The sequence below is a fragment of the Sorghum bicolor genome, chromosome 3 (genome assembly GCF_000003195.3).
Source record: "Sorghum bicolor cultivar BTx623 chromosome 3, Sorghum_bicolor_NCBIv3, whole genome shotgun sequence".
In the NCBI taxonomy this organism is placed as follows: domain Eukaryota; kingdom Viridiplantae; phylum Streptophyta; class Magnoliopsida; order Poales; family Poaceae; genus Sorghum; species Sorghum bicolor.
This window is the reverse complement of record NC_012872.2, coordinates 7,292,691-7,312,963: the sequence shown is the minus strand read 5'-3', so window position 1 is coordinate 7,312,963 and position 20,273 is coordinate 7,292,691. Positions and strand designations below refer to the sequence as shown.

The following is a 20,273-nucleotide window of genomic DNA, read 5'->3' as shown; positions in this document are numbered from 1 at the left end:
CCAGGACTTTGATAGGGCTCTCTTCATAAGTTAGATCCTCCTGTAGATCCAGTTCCTCTAGTGGCAACTGTTCTTCAGGCACTCTCAAACATTTCTTGAATTGGGAGACATGGAAAACATTGTGCACGTTGGATAAACTAACAGGCAGTTCAAGCTCATAAGCCACTTCTCCTTTTCTTTCCAAGATCTTGAAAGGACCAACGTATCTTGGAGCTAGCTTTCCCTTGACATTGAATCTCTTTAGACCTCTCATCGGAGACACTTTCAGGTATACATAATCACCTGCCTGAAATACAAGTTCCCTTCGTCTCACATCAGCATAACTCTTCTGTCTAGACTGAGCTGCCTTCAGAGTTTGTCGGATGAACTGAACTCTTTCTTCGGCTATTCTCAATGAATCAGGGCCGAACACTTGCCTTTCACCAGTCTGGTTCCAGAACAATGGAGTCCTACACTTCCTTCCATACAAGGCTTCAAAAGGAGTCATCTTAAGACTAGTCTGATAACTGTTGTTATAGGAGAACTCAGCGTAGGGCAAATTAGCATCCCAACTATCCCCATACTGTAAAGCACAAGACCTGAGCATATCCTCTACTATCTGGTTGACTCTCTCTGTCTGACCATCGGACTGAGGGTGATAAGCAGTACTGAATCTGAGCTCGGTTCCCAAAGCATCATGTAGCTTCTCCCAAAACTTTGATGTAAACTGTGTACCTCTATCAGACACAATCCTCTTAGGAACTCCATGCAGACACACAATCCGTTCCATATACTTTTCTGCTAACTGATCCCCACGGTAGTTAGTTCTGACCGGTATGAAATGAGCTACCTTGGTCAATCGATCTACTACAACCCATATTGAGTCATAACCTCGTTGAGTTTTCGGCAATCCCACTATGAAGTCCATGCTGATCTCATCCCACTTCCACTCAGGTATCTTCAATGGTTGCAACAACCCTGCTGGCCTCTGATGTTCCGCTTTCACTCTCTGACAGGTGTCACACAATGCCACATATTCACCAATATCTTTCTTCATACCAGGCCACCAATAGTTTTGCTTCAAGTCCTGATATATCTTAGTACCTCCTGGATGAATAGAGTAAGCAGATTCATGGCACTCCTTCAGTATCACATCCTTAATTCTCTGAATATCAGGGACACACAATCGGTTCTTGTGCCAAACAATCCCTTCTTGATCAACTTTGAATCCAGGTGCTCTACCTTCCTCTATCAGCTTAAGTATCTTTTTGATCTCTTCATCCTCTTTCTGACCTTTTCGGATCTCTTGCTCAAGAGTTGGTTCTATGTCCATGGAAGTACCTTGGGTTTTAGCAACAAACCCCAAATTGAGATACTCAAATTCTGCCAGTAGTTCCATCGGTAACTCCGTGGCTTCCATCATATTTACTTGACTCTTTCTACTCAGAGCATCAGCAACTACATTAGCCTTGCCAGGGTGGTAATGAATCTCCAGTTCATAGTCCTTGATCAATTCTAACCATCTTCTCTGTCTCAGATTCAAGTCATTCTGAGTGAAGATGTATTTCAGACTCTTGTGATCCGTGTAGATATCACACTTATGACCCAGAATATAGTGTCTCCAGATCTTCAGTGAATGGACCACAGCTGCTAACTCCAGGTCATGAGTTGGATAATTCACCTCATGTTTCTTCAACTGTCTAGATGCATAGGCAATCACCTTTCCCTCTTGCATCAGTACACATCCCAAACCTTGCTTGGAAGCATCACAATAGATAGAAAAGCTTTTAGTCACATCCGGCAAAGTCAAAATTGGTGCAGTAGTCAACCTCTTCTTCAACTCCTCAAAACTAGCCTGACACTGTTCATTCCACTTGAATGGCTTACCCTTCTCTAACAAAGCAGTCATGGGCTTGGCAATACTGGAAAATCCCTCAATGAATCTCCGATAGTAACCGGCCATTCCAAGAAAACTTCTGATCTCTCCAACAGTCTGAGGTGGACTCCACTTAAGAACATCTGCCACATTCTTCGGACTGACAGCAACTCCACCATTTGAAATGACATGACCAAGAAAAGACACTTCCTTCAACCAGAAGTCACACTTACTCAACTTGGCATAGAGCTGATGTTCCCTCAATTTCTGCAACACAAGTCTTAGGTGTTCCTCATGTTCTTCCTCAGTCTTGGAGTAGATCAAGATATCATCAATAAAGACTACCACAAACTTATCCAAATACTCCATAAAAACTTTATTCATCAGATACATAAAGTAAGCTGGAGCATTAGTCAACCCAAAAGACATAACTGTATATTCATAAAGTCCATATCTGGTGGTGAAAGCAGTCTTTGGAATATCACTAGGTTTAATCCTCAACTGGTGATAACCTGACCTCAGATCTATCTTGGAAAACACACAAGCTCCTTTCAACTGGTCAAACAAGTCCTCTATTCTAGGCAAAGGGTATTTATTCTTAATGGTGACCTCATTCAAAGATCTATAGTCTACACACATCCTCTGTGTCCCATCCTTCTTCTCTACAAAAATAACTGGAGCTCCCCAAGGTGAGGAACTAGGACGGATATACCCCTTAGACTGTAACTCCCTTAGTTGTTTCTTAAGTTCTTCTAACTCATTAACAGCCATTCTATAAGGTCTCTTAGATATGGGTGCAGTACCAGGTAATAAATCAATAACAAATTCAATCTCACGTTCAGGTGGCATACCTGGCAAATCCTCTGGGAACACATCAGGGAACTCTTTCACAACTCGAATGTCTTCTACTGACCCACTGCTCACATGGTAAACTGTTCCTTCACTGCTAGGTGACATAGAAACTCTGACCTCAATTCTGTTCCCACTAGGTGCTGTTAGAGCCACTGTCTTCTCAGCACACTGAATAGTACCCTTAAACTTGGACAACCATCTCATTCCCAATATCATATCTAAACCTTCTGAACCCAACACAATAGGATTGACAGGAAAATCTACCCCCCTTATTTTAATGCTCATTCCCGGACACAAAGTATTAGTATGCATCTTTCCCCCAGGTGATTTAACTAGCATGGTGTTTTGCATGGTACAGGTGGCTATACTATGTTTCTCAACAAACTGTGCACTTATAAAAGTATGTGATGCTCCAGTATCAAACAAAACAGTAGCTGGGCAAGAGTTGACAAGAAACATACCAACTACCACATCTGGAGCCTCCTCAGCAGTTTCCAGCTTCACATGATTCACCCTTCCATTGTTGTTGTTATTCTTCTGCCTCTGGGGGCAAGCATTCGCGTAGTGTCCAAGCTGACCACACTTGAAGCAGGTATTTCCAGTGGGGGTGGGGTTGGCATTGGGATTTGCTGGGACAGTGTTGGAGTTCTGGCGAGAGCCTGATGGTGCTGGGGCATTCTGACGAGGCGCCTGACTAGCGGGGCGCTGCACTTGGTTGTTGTTGTAGCGCTGGCTCGTCTGTTGACTCGGGTTGCTGTACCTGACATTCTGCTGCTGTCCTTGGTTGCCTGACTGATATGCAGGGCGAGACTGAGGGCCCTGCTGGTTGTTGTAACGGGGACGACTGGCACCAGCCTGCTGCTGAGAGGAGTTATACTTCCTCTTCTTGTCCTCCATCTTACGACGCTTGCTCTCAAGCACCAAAGCCCTGTCCACCATCTCCTGGAAACTGGCATACTTGACATTTGACATCATGTAGGACAGACCATCATTCAAACCTTCCAGGAAGTGGTCTTGCTTGTCTTCATCATTCTCCACTTCATTGGGGCAATACCGCGACAACTGAGTGAACTTGTCACGGTACTCACAAACTGTCATGGAGCCCTGCTTCAGAGACAGAAACTCCTTCTTCTTCAGCTTAACCAATCCAGCAGGCACATGATGAGTCTTGAAGGCGGCCTTGAACTCATCCCAAGTGATAGTATCCGGGTCCTGATGTGCAAAGCAGTATGAATCCCACCAGTCCTGTGCGGCTCCCTGAAGCTGCCCAGAGCCATACAGAACCTTCTCCCTGTCATTGCACTGAGCAATGACCAGCTGCTTCTCCACTGCCTTAAGCCAATCCTCAGCTTGCATAGGATCAGCTGAGTGGGAGAAGAACGGTGGACGTCCCTTCATGAACTCTCCACGCTTGTCCCTAGGTGGGGCAAACGCGTTGTTACCTCCTTGATGTTGGTTCTGATTCTGGTTTTGGTTCTGCTGCATGTGGTTCATAATATGAGCCATCCCTTGCATCAGTTGAGTCTGCATAGTCATCAACTGCTCTATGGTCATGGGCTGATTCCCAGGAGGAGGAGGGTTGGCATTAGTCCCGCTTTGATCATTGTTGTTGTTGTTGGACTGTCCATTGTTTCCTCCATTGGTGTTGCTCCTGGTGTGGACAGGCATCTGATATATAGAAATAATAAATCAGATGTAGTTCATATGTGTAAACCTGAGCTGTAATGTAAACTGCAATGTAATAATCTTTCCTCAAAGTATGACCCAGCTGATAGTTACTTTCCTTTCTCAGTTGATAAACACAGTACTCACAACAGATGTAATATATAGATAATGAACTGATCATGATAGTGTAAGACTGATAAGATAAAGCGATATGAAATATGATAAGGCACAAATGAAGGAGACCGATGATAACCCAAACTATCTCAAATAAACTTAATACTTAATCTTATTCTTGGTGCGTTGTGGACATAACCCACAACTCATCGCACTCATTACAAAGAACCAAATCACACCATTAACACAATAATAAATCAAGTTCTCACACAGACCAAGCAAAGCACACTAAGCAAACCACTAAGCAATAGACTCGCATAACTAAGGTCGTGCTAACGTTCTGAGCGTGGCACTATTTTATTACTAAGCTGGGAATAGCTCCTATTCTATAGTAGTACGAGCGCTGGCATCCCCATAGGCGGGATCCTCACGAGGCGGAGAGAAAGCAGGCCACTTAGGTGAAGGCGGTGGCACTCCCGTGATCTGAGCCTCCAGCTGTGCTATCCTCTTCCTGGCGTCGTCCAACTCCTTCCTGACTTGCTTCATCTCCACTAGTGAATTGTTGAGCTCGGTGTTAGTGACCGCCACCAGCTTGACAGTCCTGTGCATGCGGGGGTCTTGCTCATCAGTGGTGGAAGCAATAGTCATCGCCAACTCTCCACGGCGACGGCGAGGGTAGTAGCGACGCTCATCCTGGCTGATCTCCTCGAAGAAGTGATCACGGTATGCGTAGAAAGCCTGGCGAGCAGCATCATTAATGCCCGCCATCTGGGTAGACCTCTCAGCCACAGCCTCATGTATAGACATGATCCTTAGTGCCCTCAACGTCGGGTTAGGCCTGCCGACGTGTGCCCAGACCTTCCAGTACGCCGGGTAGTCTGGGTGACTCCAGTGCTCACTGCGGTACTCCACTGAGAACATGCCATGTCCCAGCTGCTGGTCAAGGAGACGCTTCAGCTCGCTGTGGAAGAAACACTCTCCACCATCCCTGGTGCAGACTGTCACAATCCACCCATCATCAGCAGCAAAAAGTCCATCTTGACCTCCAGGTCCTCCAGGTCCACCGGGTCCTCCGGGTCCTCTAGGTCCTCCAGGTGCATCCTCATCATCATCATCCTCATCATCATCCATGTCATCATCACCGAAGGGATCATCTCCTCCAGGTGCCCAGCAAGGCGCCCTTCCATGCACCACCAGAGCTGGAGGTGGTTGCTGTCCTTCATAGGGTTCCGCGTCTTGGAGGTTATCACCGTCATCAAGGTGCTGGTTAGGCTGGAACACGATGTTATCCACGCGACCAGTCAACGAGAACTCCACGGCTTGAACGGGGCGGAAACGAATAACGCTCTTGCGGCAGGTCAGGTGGCGAGTCATCTACTTATGCATAAGATCATAGACATGCAGGAAACGGTTAATAGATCATGACAATGATAGGTAAATGAATAACATAAATGAAGGTAAAAGTGTATGTGTAATGAAGATGAACCAAGATTATACAATGGATGGACAATAGGAACTTTGTTGGTATTTATGGTAAGATATAAAAGCAAGTAATGAAGGTATAAAGTGAAAACAAGGTAATGAAATTTATTGCCAAGGTAGAAATAAAACATAACTCAAGTAATAAATGAAAAACAAGGAACAAGAAGGTAATATGAGTAGAATGATAATAAATGACAAGGTATAAAAGAAAGGTTCAAATAACAAGTAGTAAAAGTTGAAACAAGAATATAGATGCAATATGAGAAATAGAAAGCAATAAATGATAACAAGGTAATAAATGCAAGAAATAAGTGAATAAACCTAGCTGTTAGTAAAAGTAAGTAGATAAGGCCAATAGATAAAGTCTAATGAGACAGGTTAGTAAGGTAGTTAATAGATCCAATGGTGTATTCCACCCAGAAGGGACAATCTAGACGGCTGTTTCTAACTAGGCTACGTGATCCTACGGTCAACACGGCTTTGATACCACTTCTGTCACACCCGGATGTAAAAGAGCATTCGGGTGCCAAATCACATGTGCGCCAGGATCTCAAATTCACACACATGGACCGACATCATCAATGGTACAAAACACAGTGTTCAAACGAATTACATAAATGAGAGTAAAAGTAACATTATTACAAGCCAAATGTTTATCAAAGTGCGGAGGGGAAACATAAACTAAACTGTTCCATAAGTAAAGGGAAAACTAAACGCCGACGTAGCAGGACCACCTTGCCACAGGAAGGTCGACGGTAGAACCACACGAGCCTAACAACCAGGAGACTCAGGGTAGTCCTCAGGGAAATCGCAATTGTACTCCTGATCGTCCGAGCAACCTTTAATGATTATAGCAAGGGTGAGCTCATGTCGAACTCAGCAAGCACAGACGGAAAGTAATGACATGCAAGGCTTAAAACAAGGTAAAGCTGACTTGGTTTGGCTGCGGTAGCATTTTAGTTGATCACTTTTAATTATAACAATTACCGGAACAACCTATTACTAAATATAAGTAGCATAAACCCAACCCTTAATTAGTGTAAGTAGTAATTAGCATCTTTTAAATGACTATCCTAATAATTATAGAAGTCCAGGGATTAACCCCAATTATTAACACAGGATAGCCATCCTGCCAACACGGAATAGCCATTCCGCCAAAACACGAGGTAGCAACCTCGCCAAGTTCCATCTCCAAGCAACCAGTGAATCCAATTTGCTCATCAAGTGAGGGTCTGGGCCGCTCGTGACCGTGAGCACGGCTGATATATCAGTTTTACACTCTGCAGAGGTGTGCACGTTCACTCCAAGTCGTGATTCCCATTTGCCCGGGGTCGCGACTCCCCAAAACACTTCCAGGGTGAGCAGGCAGGGTCTCACTACGAGACCTTTCACAGGGTCCAACTAATAGGATGCCACTCGCAAGTTTTTGCCGGGGCGCTCGGCAGTCGATACCCATAGCCATGGCGTACCGATCAACCGACAACTTAATATTCATTACCCAAGTTACTTCCTCACGCCTACCCGGAAAGTAACACCCTACTAGTGGAGGTCCTGCTAATTAGTCAAGCCAGAGCCATATAGCTTGGAGCTGCACTGTAAGTCCCAGGGGGCCGCTCCCTGACTAAGTCCTTACGGAGAGCAGAGACGGGTACGCCCGGCAAACCGGACCACCAACGGTACCCGCTCCCCCTGTCACCACCATCATCACGATGCTCATAAGCATCCAACATCGCCATCACCGCAGTGACCAAAGATTCAGCACAGTTTAAGCATCAAGTTAAGTAGAGAGTAATTCTTGTTTAGACATGTGTATAGGATGAGTAGAGCAGCTAAGCAGACCTAGTATAGCCTAGTCTACCCAAATATATAACCCCAGGTGAACAAGGAATAGTAAGTAAAGCTAGTCATGTCCTTAGGGTTTGCATTCATTGGACACATGCATATAAAGTAAATGACATTAATGAGTAGGTTCAAAATGATCAAACGGTGTCTGCACTTGCCTTGATCGAAGTCGGGTTGCTCGAACTCAGCGGGATCCTGAACCTCTTCCTTCGCGAACGTCTCGTTGGCTAAACGCGACAATCATCAATCATAGGAACAATACATGCAAGCAAACAAACTTAATCAGAAACAGTACACCAAAGCATGCAAAAGCATAAAGCAACTGCACTACTGTATTCTACTCGATGAAACGAAACCATAGCGACCAGAATCGCCTAAATCGGAGTTACGACGCAAAAGTTATGACCAAAACAAGTTAAATGGCATTTCTGTAGATAAACTGAACTATTTTTCGTAATAAAACTAATTAAAACTGAATTAAAAAGCATTTAGGATTAAATATATAAATTCTAACCGAGCCAGGGGTTAAACTGCAAGAACTAAGGGCATAAACTTAATTATTTTAAACTGCATAGGATGGCGGGTTAATTTTAAATAAAAACAGGGGCCTTTTTGCAAAACGTGCAGGGGCGCGCGTGGGTGCTGGCCGGCTCGGCCACGTGGCGGCTCGGGAGTGGCCGGTCCACGGCACTGTGCTGTGGACCGGGCGCGGGGGGGGGAACAGGCCGCGGTCCATGGTGGACCGCGCCTGCGGAGCGGCGGGGCGGCGGCCTCCTGGACTCGGTCCAGTGGACCGGCCGCACGGGGCGCAGGGCCGCGGTCCATGGTGGACCGCGCGCCGGTGCAGGGGCGGTGCGGGCGCAGGGACGGCCGGCGGGCGGTGGTGGCGCCATTGGCGCCGCCCGGAGCTCGTCGCGGCGGCGATTCGAGGCGCGGGGAGGCGAGCCAAGGGCACCGTCGGGGTCGGCTTGACGAGGCGAACGCGATGGGACTCTCACCTTCGCGAAACGTCGGCGGCAAAGAGAAGCTCGACGGCGGCGGCGCGGACTTCGACGAGTTCGGCGGCGGCGCTGCGGAATACGGCGAGCTCGGGCTAGGGTTTCGCGTAGGGGCGCGTGCGGGCGAGGCCGAGCTTAAATAGGGTGGTCCCGGGGTCCTCGTTCCGCGCGCGGCACGGAAGCCGAGAGGCGGCGCTGCGGCTGCCCCGTCCGTTTCGGACGGGAGGTTGGGGGCGGCCCTGACGGGTGGGGCCCACCCGTCAGCGGCAGTGGGCAGCAGGGCAGCAGGGGCGCTGCTGGGCCGCGGCTTGGGCCGAAGCAGGGAGAGGGGGGCGCGGCTGCTGGGCTGGGGAGAAGCCGGCCCAGAGAGGGCGCTTGCCCCTTTTTTTTTTCTTTTTTTTTTAAACAGATTTCTCCTATTTAATTATTGCTCCAAAATTTAAATAAAGGCACAAACAAACAAGTAAATAAAATCAAGCAAAAATTATACTGCAGCATGAATGCAAACTCAAACATGTTTCTACCTTATATTTAATTTTATTTAATTTTGTAAATTATTTAATAATTCCCAAAAATTCAAATTGAGCCAAAATTAAATCAAATTTAAACTAAATTTGAAATTCAAAAATTTGGAGTGTTATATGTGCTGAGCACGTGCGTTGGACTGAAAATTCGTACTCTCTATATACCTATAAAGAAAGTCGTTTAGGACAATGATACAGTCTCCAAACGTAACTTTGACTTCTTATTTTTATAAAATATTTATTAAAAAATGATATATGTATATTTTTATAAAAGTATTTTTTAAGAACTATTTATATAATTTTTATATTTCTAAACTCAACAACTTAAAAATTATTTATAATTTATGTTTTTAATATTTTATTTAAACATTGTCTAAAATAACTTTTTATTCAAAACGACTTTCTTTACGGGCACGGACCAGAAACATTTCTAGGATTCAGAGACGCACGGATAATCTGCCTAGCAGTTTAGCCCACAACCAAAAGAGCCCAACTCAACATGACTCACCTCCTTCAGGCCCATTAGTATTCTACTCCAGTTCCAGTCCGACCCGTACTTCTGTGCTTCCGGCTCGGCCTCACTGTTTGATATTTTTTTTCATGTTCCTCCTTCCAAATTTCATTCCTCTGAAAAAAAAAGCTACATCCTCTGGCCTCCGCGTTTCCTATCGTTTCGGTTCGGCGCCGGCGCCGCCACCGCCTCCTCTCGACCGCTCGCCCGCCCGTTCGCCATGTCGTTGCTCGCCGCGGCCACTCCCACCACTTCCTCCCACTTCTCCGCACCCCTCCTCCCCTCCTTCCACGTACCCCGCAGGAACCTCACCGCCCCACTCCACCGCATCCGCCGTTCGCGGCTGTTGACCGTCGTCGCCTCCGTCCCCGACCCCGCGGCGGGGCCGGTGGAATACACGCCTTGGCTCATCGCCGGCCTCGGCAACCCAGGCAACAAGTACTACGGCACGCGGCACAATGTTAGAACCGTTGCCAGTTGCCACCCTTTTCGTTCGTACTCTCATTTCCCGCAACTTCGATGTGGTGGTTCACTGGTTCTCACTTCTCGCTCTCCGTTCCCTTGTGCGCCTGCTCTTGTCATTGATTAGGTGGGGTTTGAGATGGTGGATCGCATCGCGGGGGAGGAGGGGATCACGATGAACACAATCCAGTCCAAGTCGCTGCTGGGAATTGGTAACTAAAACGCTTATCACCTGGATTGTGTGTGCTTAGGTTGTACGTTCCTCCTTTATGCCGTGTTCTATCTTTAGTTTCCTTACTGCATAATTTGGGGATTGACAGTGATGAAGGAAACATATGTATTGCAATCATTTTGTCATGCTGGTGTGCATTTGTATTGGTATAATTGGACATCAATCTCGGCTGTACTCTGTGTACTTGTCTATTTCAGTTGCTGCAGGCCAGCAACTTAAACTTAGATTCGAGCTGGAGTCTGGTAATTGGAGGGATGAATCTATGGAGATTTCTCCATGTACCTCTACTCAGCCAACCATTAGTTTTTTTTTTAGAATTCAGCCAACCATTAGGTTGACAAGTTTTATGGTTTGATTTCTGTAGAAACTTATTTTTTTGCAAGTTTTAGCAGAATGAACTTCAAGTTATTATTATTTGGTTATCGTATAATATATAATGAACATATTGCCTGGCGAAGACTGAAAAATGGTTATCATTTACTTCTTTTCTATGTCTTGAATATAACAAATTTGGCGTGCATTTGTGCCCTTTGATGGGATTTTTTTGGTAAGTAGGCCCAATTTGATGCGTGCTCTCCTTTTGAAAATCTGGGTGCGATATCAAACTAAAAGTTTATTAAAAATGACAAATAGAATGTTGGTCGAAGAGACAACAAGATATCATTTTCTCATGTTCATTACCATTTGGTTTCCATTATGTTCTATTCAATCCAGTGAGAAGTTGTGCAGTTTACTTAGTCCTTATTGTGCTGCCAAGGCAATCACAGGAAATGTCCTGATGTACTGGTTGAAATTTAAAACTTGGTCTGTGGATCATCCCATCAGAAAAGTACAATATAGAGATTTTAGGTATGCATAATGGCGCCTGTGTGATGTATTCAAAATGAAATAAATCTATCTTCATAGATGTATGTGCATGCCAGGAACATTTTCTTGTTGAAAGGATAAGTCCAATTTGCAGGTTGATTGACTATAACTTTCACAATTGTGTATTCATGTTATTAATTTGTTTAACCCATCATGGGTTGAATTTTAGTGCAGGTTCAATTGGCGAGGTGCCAGTCTTGGTGGTAAAACCGCAATCATACATGAACTACAGTGGAGAGGCAGTGAGTTATTCTTAGTCTTTCTAGATGACATTATTAGCTTGTGAAATGTAAGGGGCAATGATGTTCATTTTTTTTATTTTTTTTATAAGGGGCAATGATGTTTTAGTTACTTAAATAAATGCTTCTATGAAGATTGATTACTTATGGGGATAGTTGCATTCCTTACTGCTTAAACTTGCAATGTATTTACATGCATTTCATTCTTTTTTTGGTATTTGTAACCTTTAGAGCAACTCCAGCAGGGCCTCTACTTGAACCCCCATAGTTAAATATGGGTGCCTAGACTAAAAACAACACTCCAGCAGGGCCCCTACTAGAGCCCCCAATTTAGGGTGGGCACCCAAATCTCCCCTGCAGACCCCGTTCCTTTTGGCCCAACACCCCAACCCCCATCCTGCATGGTGTGGCCATTACCTCCCCACACCGTACAGATGCATCCTCGCTCACCTCCCTCTAGCGCCGATCTCCACTACCGCGCTCCCTCCCTCCACCCTCGACCTCCACCGTTGGGCCTCACCCTCATCCCCTCCGGTGAGAGCGGCCCCTCCTCGATGAGCGAGAGCAGCCCTAGCCATGGTCGTCGCGAGCGTCGAGCCTCCCCTTCCTGCGGCCACGCGGTAGCGACACTGCTCCTCCCTTTCCCATGGCCAGCCTTTGCTCCAATGAACATGGGCGGATCCGTCGGTGCACAACTTTGGCGCGGCCCCTTCCCCGCGCACGTGGGCGCTGCCCCGATGCGCCGAGAGCTCTCATCTCCTTTGCGTCCTAGCCTCTGCGTGGAGGATGAGGAAGAAAGGTTTGACCCAATGACGAGTGGGTCCCTATGTCATTGTCTGCCAATTTGGATCTGGGGGCCTTCATTTGGGTGGTGCTATTGGAGTGGAAGCAAAAATTTTGGGCACCCAAAAGTAGAGGGAGCACCCAAATAAAAAATAGGGGCCCTGTTTTTGGGGCTACTGCTGGATTTGCTCTTAAGAAAGTAGTGGATACAATTACAGCATGAGCACAATTGTGAACTTGTTTATTTTTTTGGGTTAAGGAGTGGACATTGATGCCTGTTGATACGAAATACTGCCTGTTAGGAGTATTAATATGAAGTGCACAACAGGCAAATTCGCCCTTCATATATTCGATCGAAGTTGAAGTTTAGCCTATTCTATGGATATATTATTCATTAATGAGAAACCATTTGTATCAAATGAGTAAGTTAGTTTGGTTGAATGCACAGTACAGAAAAAGCATGGCAATTATGTTGTTAATCTTATGATTTCATCCAGAGTTGCCTACACATACAATTTCTCGTTTCCCTCATATTCTTGCAATCTTGCTAAAGCATCACACATCATGTCTTGCAATGTGCTACTAGAAAACGTCAAGACTAGTTGAGATCTGTTATCATTTATAATGAGTTCACTATCCTAACCTGGCCTATTGTCATGTGAAGATTGGACCTCTTGCGGCCTATTATCAAGTACCATTGCGACACATCCTCTTGGTACTCATCATCAGTGTTCTTTTGATGGTATGCAACTTTCAGTTATTATCATAAATTCAAAAGTTGACTGCTGCAAGTTCCCTTTTTTTTTCAGATTTATGATGATATGAGCCTCCCCAATGGTGTACTACGGCTTCAAAAGAAAGGTGGTCATGGTCGCCACAACGGGTAATCTTTGGATCTTCAAATCATTCGACCAATTCATATATAGGCTACCTTATTAGTCAAAACTCAAAAGAAACATGCTGTAGTCATTCACATACAGAACACATAAGATTTAGTCAGCCACTTCATTTAGTGACACTCTTTGGTAAGAGATCAAGAAGAACCAAATTGAGACTTAGTTTAATGCACTAATAGTTGGCCTGATGTATTTGCCGAATGTAACACATAGATTTACTTGTCAAATACTCAAATGTAAGCTGCAATACTTATCTTAATATTAATATTAATATTGGAACCTGTATGATCTGATAGATAATTTGTGTAGAGATGTTTGTTTGGACTCTGAAGAACTAATAATTCAGTATTGTAACAAACTCTGATACTTGAATATGTGGGTGCATCGCTGATGTAATAGTCTTGAGTTTCTCTACTCAAGATTAATTTAATTGATTGTCATGGAACTTCATAATTTTGTCATTTTGTGATTGCAATGCTATAATTTACTTATGCACATAATACCTGTGAAGAAGCTGTCTTTATGGTCATCGTAGTATACATTCATTACCTTCACAAAAACATTTTTTCTTGAAACAGGCTACAGAATGTGATCGAGAATTTGGATGGTCGCAGAGAATTTCCTCGTTTATCTATAGGTACACTACTATATTCGTGTCCTGACTCTTCTATACTTGATGGAAAGTTCATGCCATTTTGTTGCTGGCTGCTGGAGTATAGGCATTGGTAGCCCACCTGGAAAAATGGACCCACGAGCTTTCCTTCTGCAGAAGTTCAGTTCAGAGGAACGAGTCCAGGTATTGCCTTTGCTACATTTTTGTTTATTCTAAAGAAGATAGGACAAAATTTAAAACCATCTTCTGTTTATTTTCACTACTGATTGTAGGAAAAAGACAAAGGACCTTCCACCATTTGGCTGAGCTATCATAGTTGGTGCATATAAATGTTGGCTATAGGCAATGCTAAACCTCGGGGAAGTAAACATATCGTATTCTATATAGAGAACAAAGACTTGGTTCCATGTTGGATAGACTACACTGTTTGGAGTAGTGCTGCAAGAGTCATTAGCGCACACACAGGACTATCCTAATTTACATGTAGTGCCAACACGACCCCCCCCCCCCCCCCCCCCAAAAAAAAAAAAAACCCAACCTACATGGTATGACACTGCCCAGGCATTTTGCTAAGAAGACCTTCTCACATAGGTCAACAAAACCCTTGAACCCTGGCCCACCCATACACAGCGGCACCATAGCCCATGTGAGAACAACCACGACCTTGGGCCGGACCTTATACTTGTCCTTCGGTGTGGGACAGCCAAGGAAATTTTCTTTAACCCCAGCCTGAAATTCGCTCGCACAGGGAGTAAACCCAATCTGAGGAGTGCTACTAGGGCCACCTAACCAACTCAGCTAGAGGCCTGTCCGCAACAATACCAAATCAAACTGCTGTTAATAAAGAGGGGGGGGGTGCAAAGTTGGTTCTGGAAAAGAGCATATTAGGAATTAGGATTCTCAAACTTTACTGTATCACCCTAGGATAGATGTTATTTACTTAAGCCTCGAGTTACTCATTCTGTAGTGGTGCACCATTTTCTAGTATAAACTATGTGATATAGCTGCTATTGGATTGTTGATTTAAACCTGCTCTATAATTTTGATGAAGATTGATGCTTCTCTGGAGCAAGGGGTGGACGCTGTGAGAACCCTTGTGCTTAAGGGTTTTTGTGGGAGTACTGAAAGATTCAACCTTGTGCAGAAGTACAAGTTCCACAAAGTTTGAATGCTTGAGGATCCGTGAAATGGTTGGGTTTACTTCTGCAAGAAACCTGATATGCACCAATATCATTTGAACTGTTGGATGTGGTGATTTGCAGTTTTGAACTATGCAGGCAAGTGTACTTAGTTTGTTCCAAAAGGCTCCTGCAGTTTTGAGGATATTAAGTACTCATCAGTGTGTACATAGTATTTTCACCTTATTTTTTCTAACAAGAACATATGATTGACTGAAATTGGAATATATAGTAGGCTAATTGTGATCAAGGCATTGTAAAATAATTCATTTTTAATGTAAGTTGATGATAAGGCATTGGAGTTTGCTGTAAAATATGAAATGTAGACCATTTTGATTTTCCCATTTCCTAACTCTGTGGTTTTATCCTTGGAAATACATACCATCTATCCTTGTTGGTTTGGATAGTTTCCCTGCAAAGAGATCACATATCTATTTTTTTATCCCAGTCCGTACAACTCGTTTTCATCAACTTGATGTGGTAAAGTTGTTTAGTAGTGTGCCATGCTATGGTTAGAGATGTCGAAACCTCTACGTTATCTCGTCCTTTAGAAAACTATTTTAGGAGATCCCCAGAACTTCTTTGATAAGGACATGAAAGTGAAATATAATTATTATTTTCTTATTCTGGTATGCCAGTCTGAACTTTTCTGGCAAAGGATTGAAAACTTGTGTTACTATTTAAAAGGCAGTATAACTTCTTGCATCTGTTAACTTGTACTACCATCTAGAAGAACCAGAGTGAAGTGCTGCGGTGATTAGCTTGAACAGGTTTTCTCATGGTTAAATGCTGCCTACAACAACCTTGCAACCAATGTATATATTAACTTTGTAAACTAGGTCTTGAATTGTCTTGATAATCAAAGGTGGTGAAATCTGTTAGACTTTTATGTCCTCTGACAGAACTGTTGGACTTCCTAGTTGATAGAGCAAATGGTGGAGATAATAATTGGATCACCTTTAGATCTCATGCCTGGTTTACCTATACCTAAACCTATGTATATGGCTATGTGCTTATCTTCTATTAAATGCTAACAGAATGTACTGGAAATTAGTTGAGTAGCTCTTGACCTGGGACCATATACTTTTACTGTCATGAGTCAGGAACATGCTTAGGTGTGAATTAGCACATGATAAGTAGCGTGGAGCATACATAATACTACTAGGTTGTTTTTGTAGGGCATCTGATAATCAAACTAGGTTTGGTCTGTATGTTAAATTGCGGGGTCTGTTTTTCCTTGCTATGTTACCCATTTGAATAGCTTTGTACGCTCTTTTATCACTTTATTTTGTATTGTTATTGAAGTTATACCTTGTTGTCATGTTATGTTAATGCATCTTTTCTTGAACCTTATGAAATGAAATACATGATTTGTCATTTGACTCCTTTCTGTACATGAACTTATAAATTTGTCATTTCTGTACATGAACTTACAAATACAGACGTTCAGAAAGTAAAGATGCAATGGGCTAATGGCTATTAACTCTTTGTTGATACTCAATACAAAGATAAAAATATGTTTGAATTGCTATTATATATTTCTTTGAAAGGTCTGCTTCAGCAACAGTTTGCAATGTGTTTGTCCTGTTCCTCAATCTTCTCCCATACCAGCACGAGGACCACTATGTATTCGTGGGAAGAGCTGTCCATATATAGGATAACTTCACGAGGAGGGAGGAGTTTGAGTAAATGATCCACTGCGATCTCCACCCACTGTCTGAGTCTCTGATTAAAGCTTTTCTACTAGACATCCAAGTGCAAATAAGGAAAACTAGTCTGAGTGCTTACTGATTATAATCTGTGAAAGCCAGATAACTTGTGCTGTAATGTCCAAATAACAATAAGGTGGCTTGTCTAATACATCAAACCAGATGTGATGTTTGTCAAAGGCTTAGTTTTGACTTTAGTTTCAAGACCTAAAAACATCTAATAACCTCACTTCCACTACTTTTTGCTGTTAAAAAACTTGTGCCTAGTTCTTTTCAAATTACCAAGTGGGCTCTAAAGTTTTAAAGATTACATTTATAAAGCTCTTTCTTCCACCATCATGTTATCTAAACTCTTTGCTAATCCCTTTCTTAAAGGCATAACACAACGAGGGCGTGAAGTAATCATATATCTCCATCTGTTGATCACTCGCATACAGAGGTGTAGTAGTTTTTCCAAGTGTCGCAATCGTAGCTGTATTAGCTTATTCAATGCTTTATACTGGATCCCTGTGTTCTAAATTATTCTCTGTGCTATTTAGCTTTATACATTCTCGATATGATTTTGGTCTAGGTGTTTCTTTAGTCACTTGTTACATAGTTAAGTATACTGGGGAATCACTTCACATGACTTTAAGTGAAATCCACCCAATCTCAAGTGCTTGTTTTTATGCAGTAGGTAATGTCACTTGGAGTAATAGAATATAGTTTATAGTCCTTGCCCACATTGCTTGGGTTTGTTAACTAGCTTTCAAACTTGCTCTGCAGGAAGACATCAGGCTCAATTATTAAGGGAAGCTATTGTTTATTATCCTGTGGTGGCCCAAAAAGCACTTATGGAGAAAATAAAGAGATATGGTTGCTGAATATTGTACATATGTTTTTTCTTAGCGGTGAAATGGGTGAGGTCACCATGGGTTTTAAACTACGCTCTAAACTATTGTCATCATGAGCCAAAAAGAAGGATTTTCCTTTGACAGCACAATTTCGTGCGGGACCCTACTGGGATTCGGGTGATCTTAAATGCTGCCTACTTTGTGCTTGCAATCAACTAACAAAAATGTTGTGGATGTGACCAGGATCCTTTCTTGAGGGGCAATACAACAAACTCAACGCAAACTTGTGCCTTAGTGAGGAGCCTAGCTTTTAATCAAATCCCAAGTGACGTGCTCTTGTTGCTTATCAGGCCTCCATCAAGGTTACTAAGTAGTGATTTTGTTTTTCTTTTCTATTGTGATTTAATGTCCGGTCACATGTGTTATTGCATTAGGTACTTAAGGGTTCTGACTAAGAAGCTTTTAGTGTGACACTAAGTTAGCAACATGCTATCTATCTCCTCTTTATTTGCCTTACACACACCAAGAGCATTTGCGCAGTAGTTTCATCAGCATATTCAGAATCGGATCTTCAGAACCAGGTTTATCTTGTTTTTACAGCATGAGACGTTTTGCTTTTTGAATTACAAGATGTTAACACATTGTGTCTAAGAAAAATAAAGTATACAATATGCATAGCTAGTTTGCAGACAGAATATTCTTGACATAAATCTTTGAGTACATGTTAAAAATTTCGCATAGAACAACAGTGTGGAAGCAAGTAAGGGTAGATAAGCTGTGTACCTTTTGCTCTAAGGACTAAAGAATGTCTAGATGAGGTACACTGCTGCGCAAGGTGGAGACCACTGCAGCAAGGAAAAAGTTATTGACCTATGCAACACCCAAATGAAGTTGTCCCTTGGAGTCTAGACCCTAATGTTTAATCAGGAGAACACTGGGATGGTTCACTGACCCTATGTTTGTTTATGGTCATAGACTAGGTAGTGGCTAGTGGAAAGATACAAAAGAAAAACAGATGCACCTAGCATTTGATTCCTAAATATTAGAATAGAATCATCATCAAGAAGGGGCATATAAGCATGGACAGAGAACTGCCTAGGGACTCCTATATATACTACTGGATCGTGGATGCAACGTATCGGATCCAACATAAATTGCCAATATCTAATAAACCTAAAGCTCCATGACTAACAAACAATAAAAGCCTAATAATGGTGAATCATTCTTGTATTTGGACTTAATTCCGCCATTTTCTTCTGTAGCAATTTCTTATATTACAATGATTACTTGCATTTCTAAGGATAAAAGAATAATAAATTGTATAGGATTAGCTGGAAGTGTTATTAGTTTATTACAAGAACCCGATTTTTGGCTTAGTACAGATTCCGTATCCGGGGTGTGGCCATATCAATACTGAATCTATCATGTTGCAAAGTTTCAAAAATCCATAAATTTAAATATATATGCAATTAATTTGGTTTGATGACCTAGATGTTATGAAACAAAATCGACAAGCAGTCAATCTTACACTATTCGTATATGTTGTCAGTAACAACTTGTGTCTTTTTAAATGTCAATATCAGAGATATTTTTTGGTTTGATTTTTGCTGGTTTATTTAACTTTACTTGTACAACATACATGATTTTGGGACAAGTTTTTGGAATTCATAGCTTCTTGTGTTAACTATATTTTGGCTAAAGGGGATGCCCAAACCCCAAGGCATCAATGAATTATTGTTTTGGATTAGGACCATGTGCCTGTGTAGCTTTGCTTCTTGACAATTTAATTGGTATCATAATAGCCAAATATGCATATAAATAGTTCGAGAAATTACTTTGCGAGTACGTGTACTAGTTTTCGTTCACTGATTCACTTCTTCTAATTAATATCTTTTGAAAATTTTCTGTTAATATCTATGTGGGTTTTAGTATTTGATGACTAATTATGACTTGAAATTAACTCAAAAGATAATGCTTGTATATATAATGCTGGCTGGTTAGAGTGCATGTTAGATTCCTGGCGGGCATAAACTAATGAATAACTGTCCTGCAGAACTTGTATATATTAAAAGAAAAGACCATGTGCTTTGCTGCAAATTGCAGCCTGTGAGGAAAGCAATTGTGATCCCTTACCCGCCAACCACTCAAACTTCTTTAAGACAATTTCTCCTGGGATCAAAACAAAATAGTTTTTCCAAAAGAAGTTGGTATCTTTATGGGGTCCTAGAGTTGCTCATCCTATAAGGAAGCTTAGAATTGGAAGAAAAGGACAAGTAGATGACGACTTTTGAAGTTAAAGAGGACAAAGGTTCTTTATAGAACATAGCAACTTGGCTTCTCTACATTTTTTGTATTTTTATAGCACAGGGTCACAACTAGCATGTGGGATGGGCTGGAACTTGTTCTAACTAACCATTAGCTTCTACCATGCAATACAAATTAAAAGGATGAGTTCTTGTACCTTTTTTTACTGAGAAATAATTGTTTGGCTGATCAGATGGAACATCGAATACTGTTACTGAATTAAAAGATAATTTGTTGCAATTCCCCTTATTTTATTACACTAAAGGTATATATAACTTTAGTACTAATATGACTATAAATATGAAAGAAACAAC

The 20,273-nt window shown here is 42.5% G+C and overlaps 1 protein-coding gene across 8 annotated transcripts; it reads left to right on the top strand.

Moving 5' to 3' along the window:
- Positions 9,934-17,938, top strand: LOC8061362 (chloroplastic group IIB intron splicing facilitator CRS2, chloroplastic). 8 transcript variants are annotated; one of them, XR_002451509.1, is made up of 10 exons: positions 9,934-10,303; positions 10,433-10,517; positions 11,579-11,646; positions 13,091-13,168; positions 13,236-13,309; positions 13,901-13,959; positions 14,042-14,118; positions 14,208-15,212; positions 17,198-17,261; positions 17,588-17,938. XR_002451509.1 is itself a non-coding variant. In XM_021457697.1 (8 exons), the coding sequence occupies exons 1-8, from the start codon at positions 10,064-10,066 to the stop codon at positions 14,262-14,264; spliced, it is 738 nt and encodes a 245-aa protein (XP_021313372.1). In that variant the 5' UTR covers positions 9,934-10,063; the 3' UTR covers positions 14,265-15,490. The 8 variants fall into 8 exon arrangements, 4 of the variants coding, with proteins under 4 accessions (XP_021313372.1, XP_021313373.1, XP_021313371.1 ...); XR_002451506.1 differs by having other exon boundaries at positions 9,939-10,303; positions 14,987-15,212; XR_002451508.1 differs by having other exon boundaries at positions 9,943-10,303; positions 13,091-13,141; positions 14,987-15,212.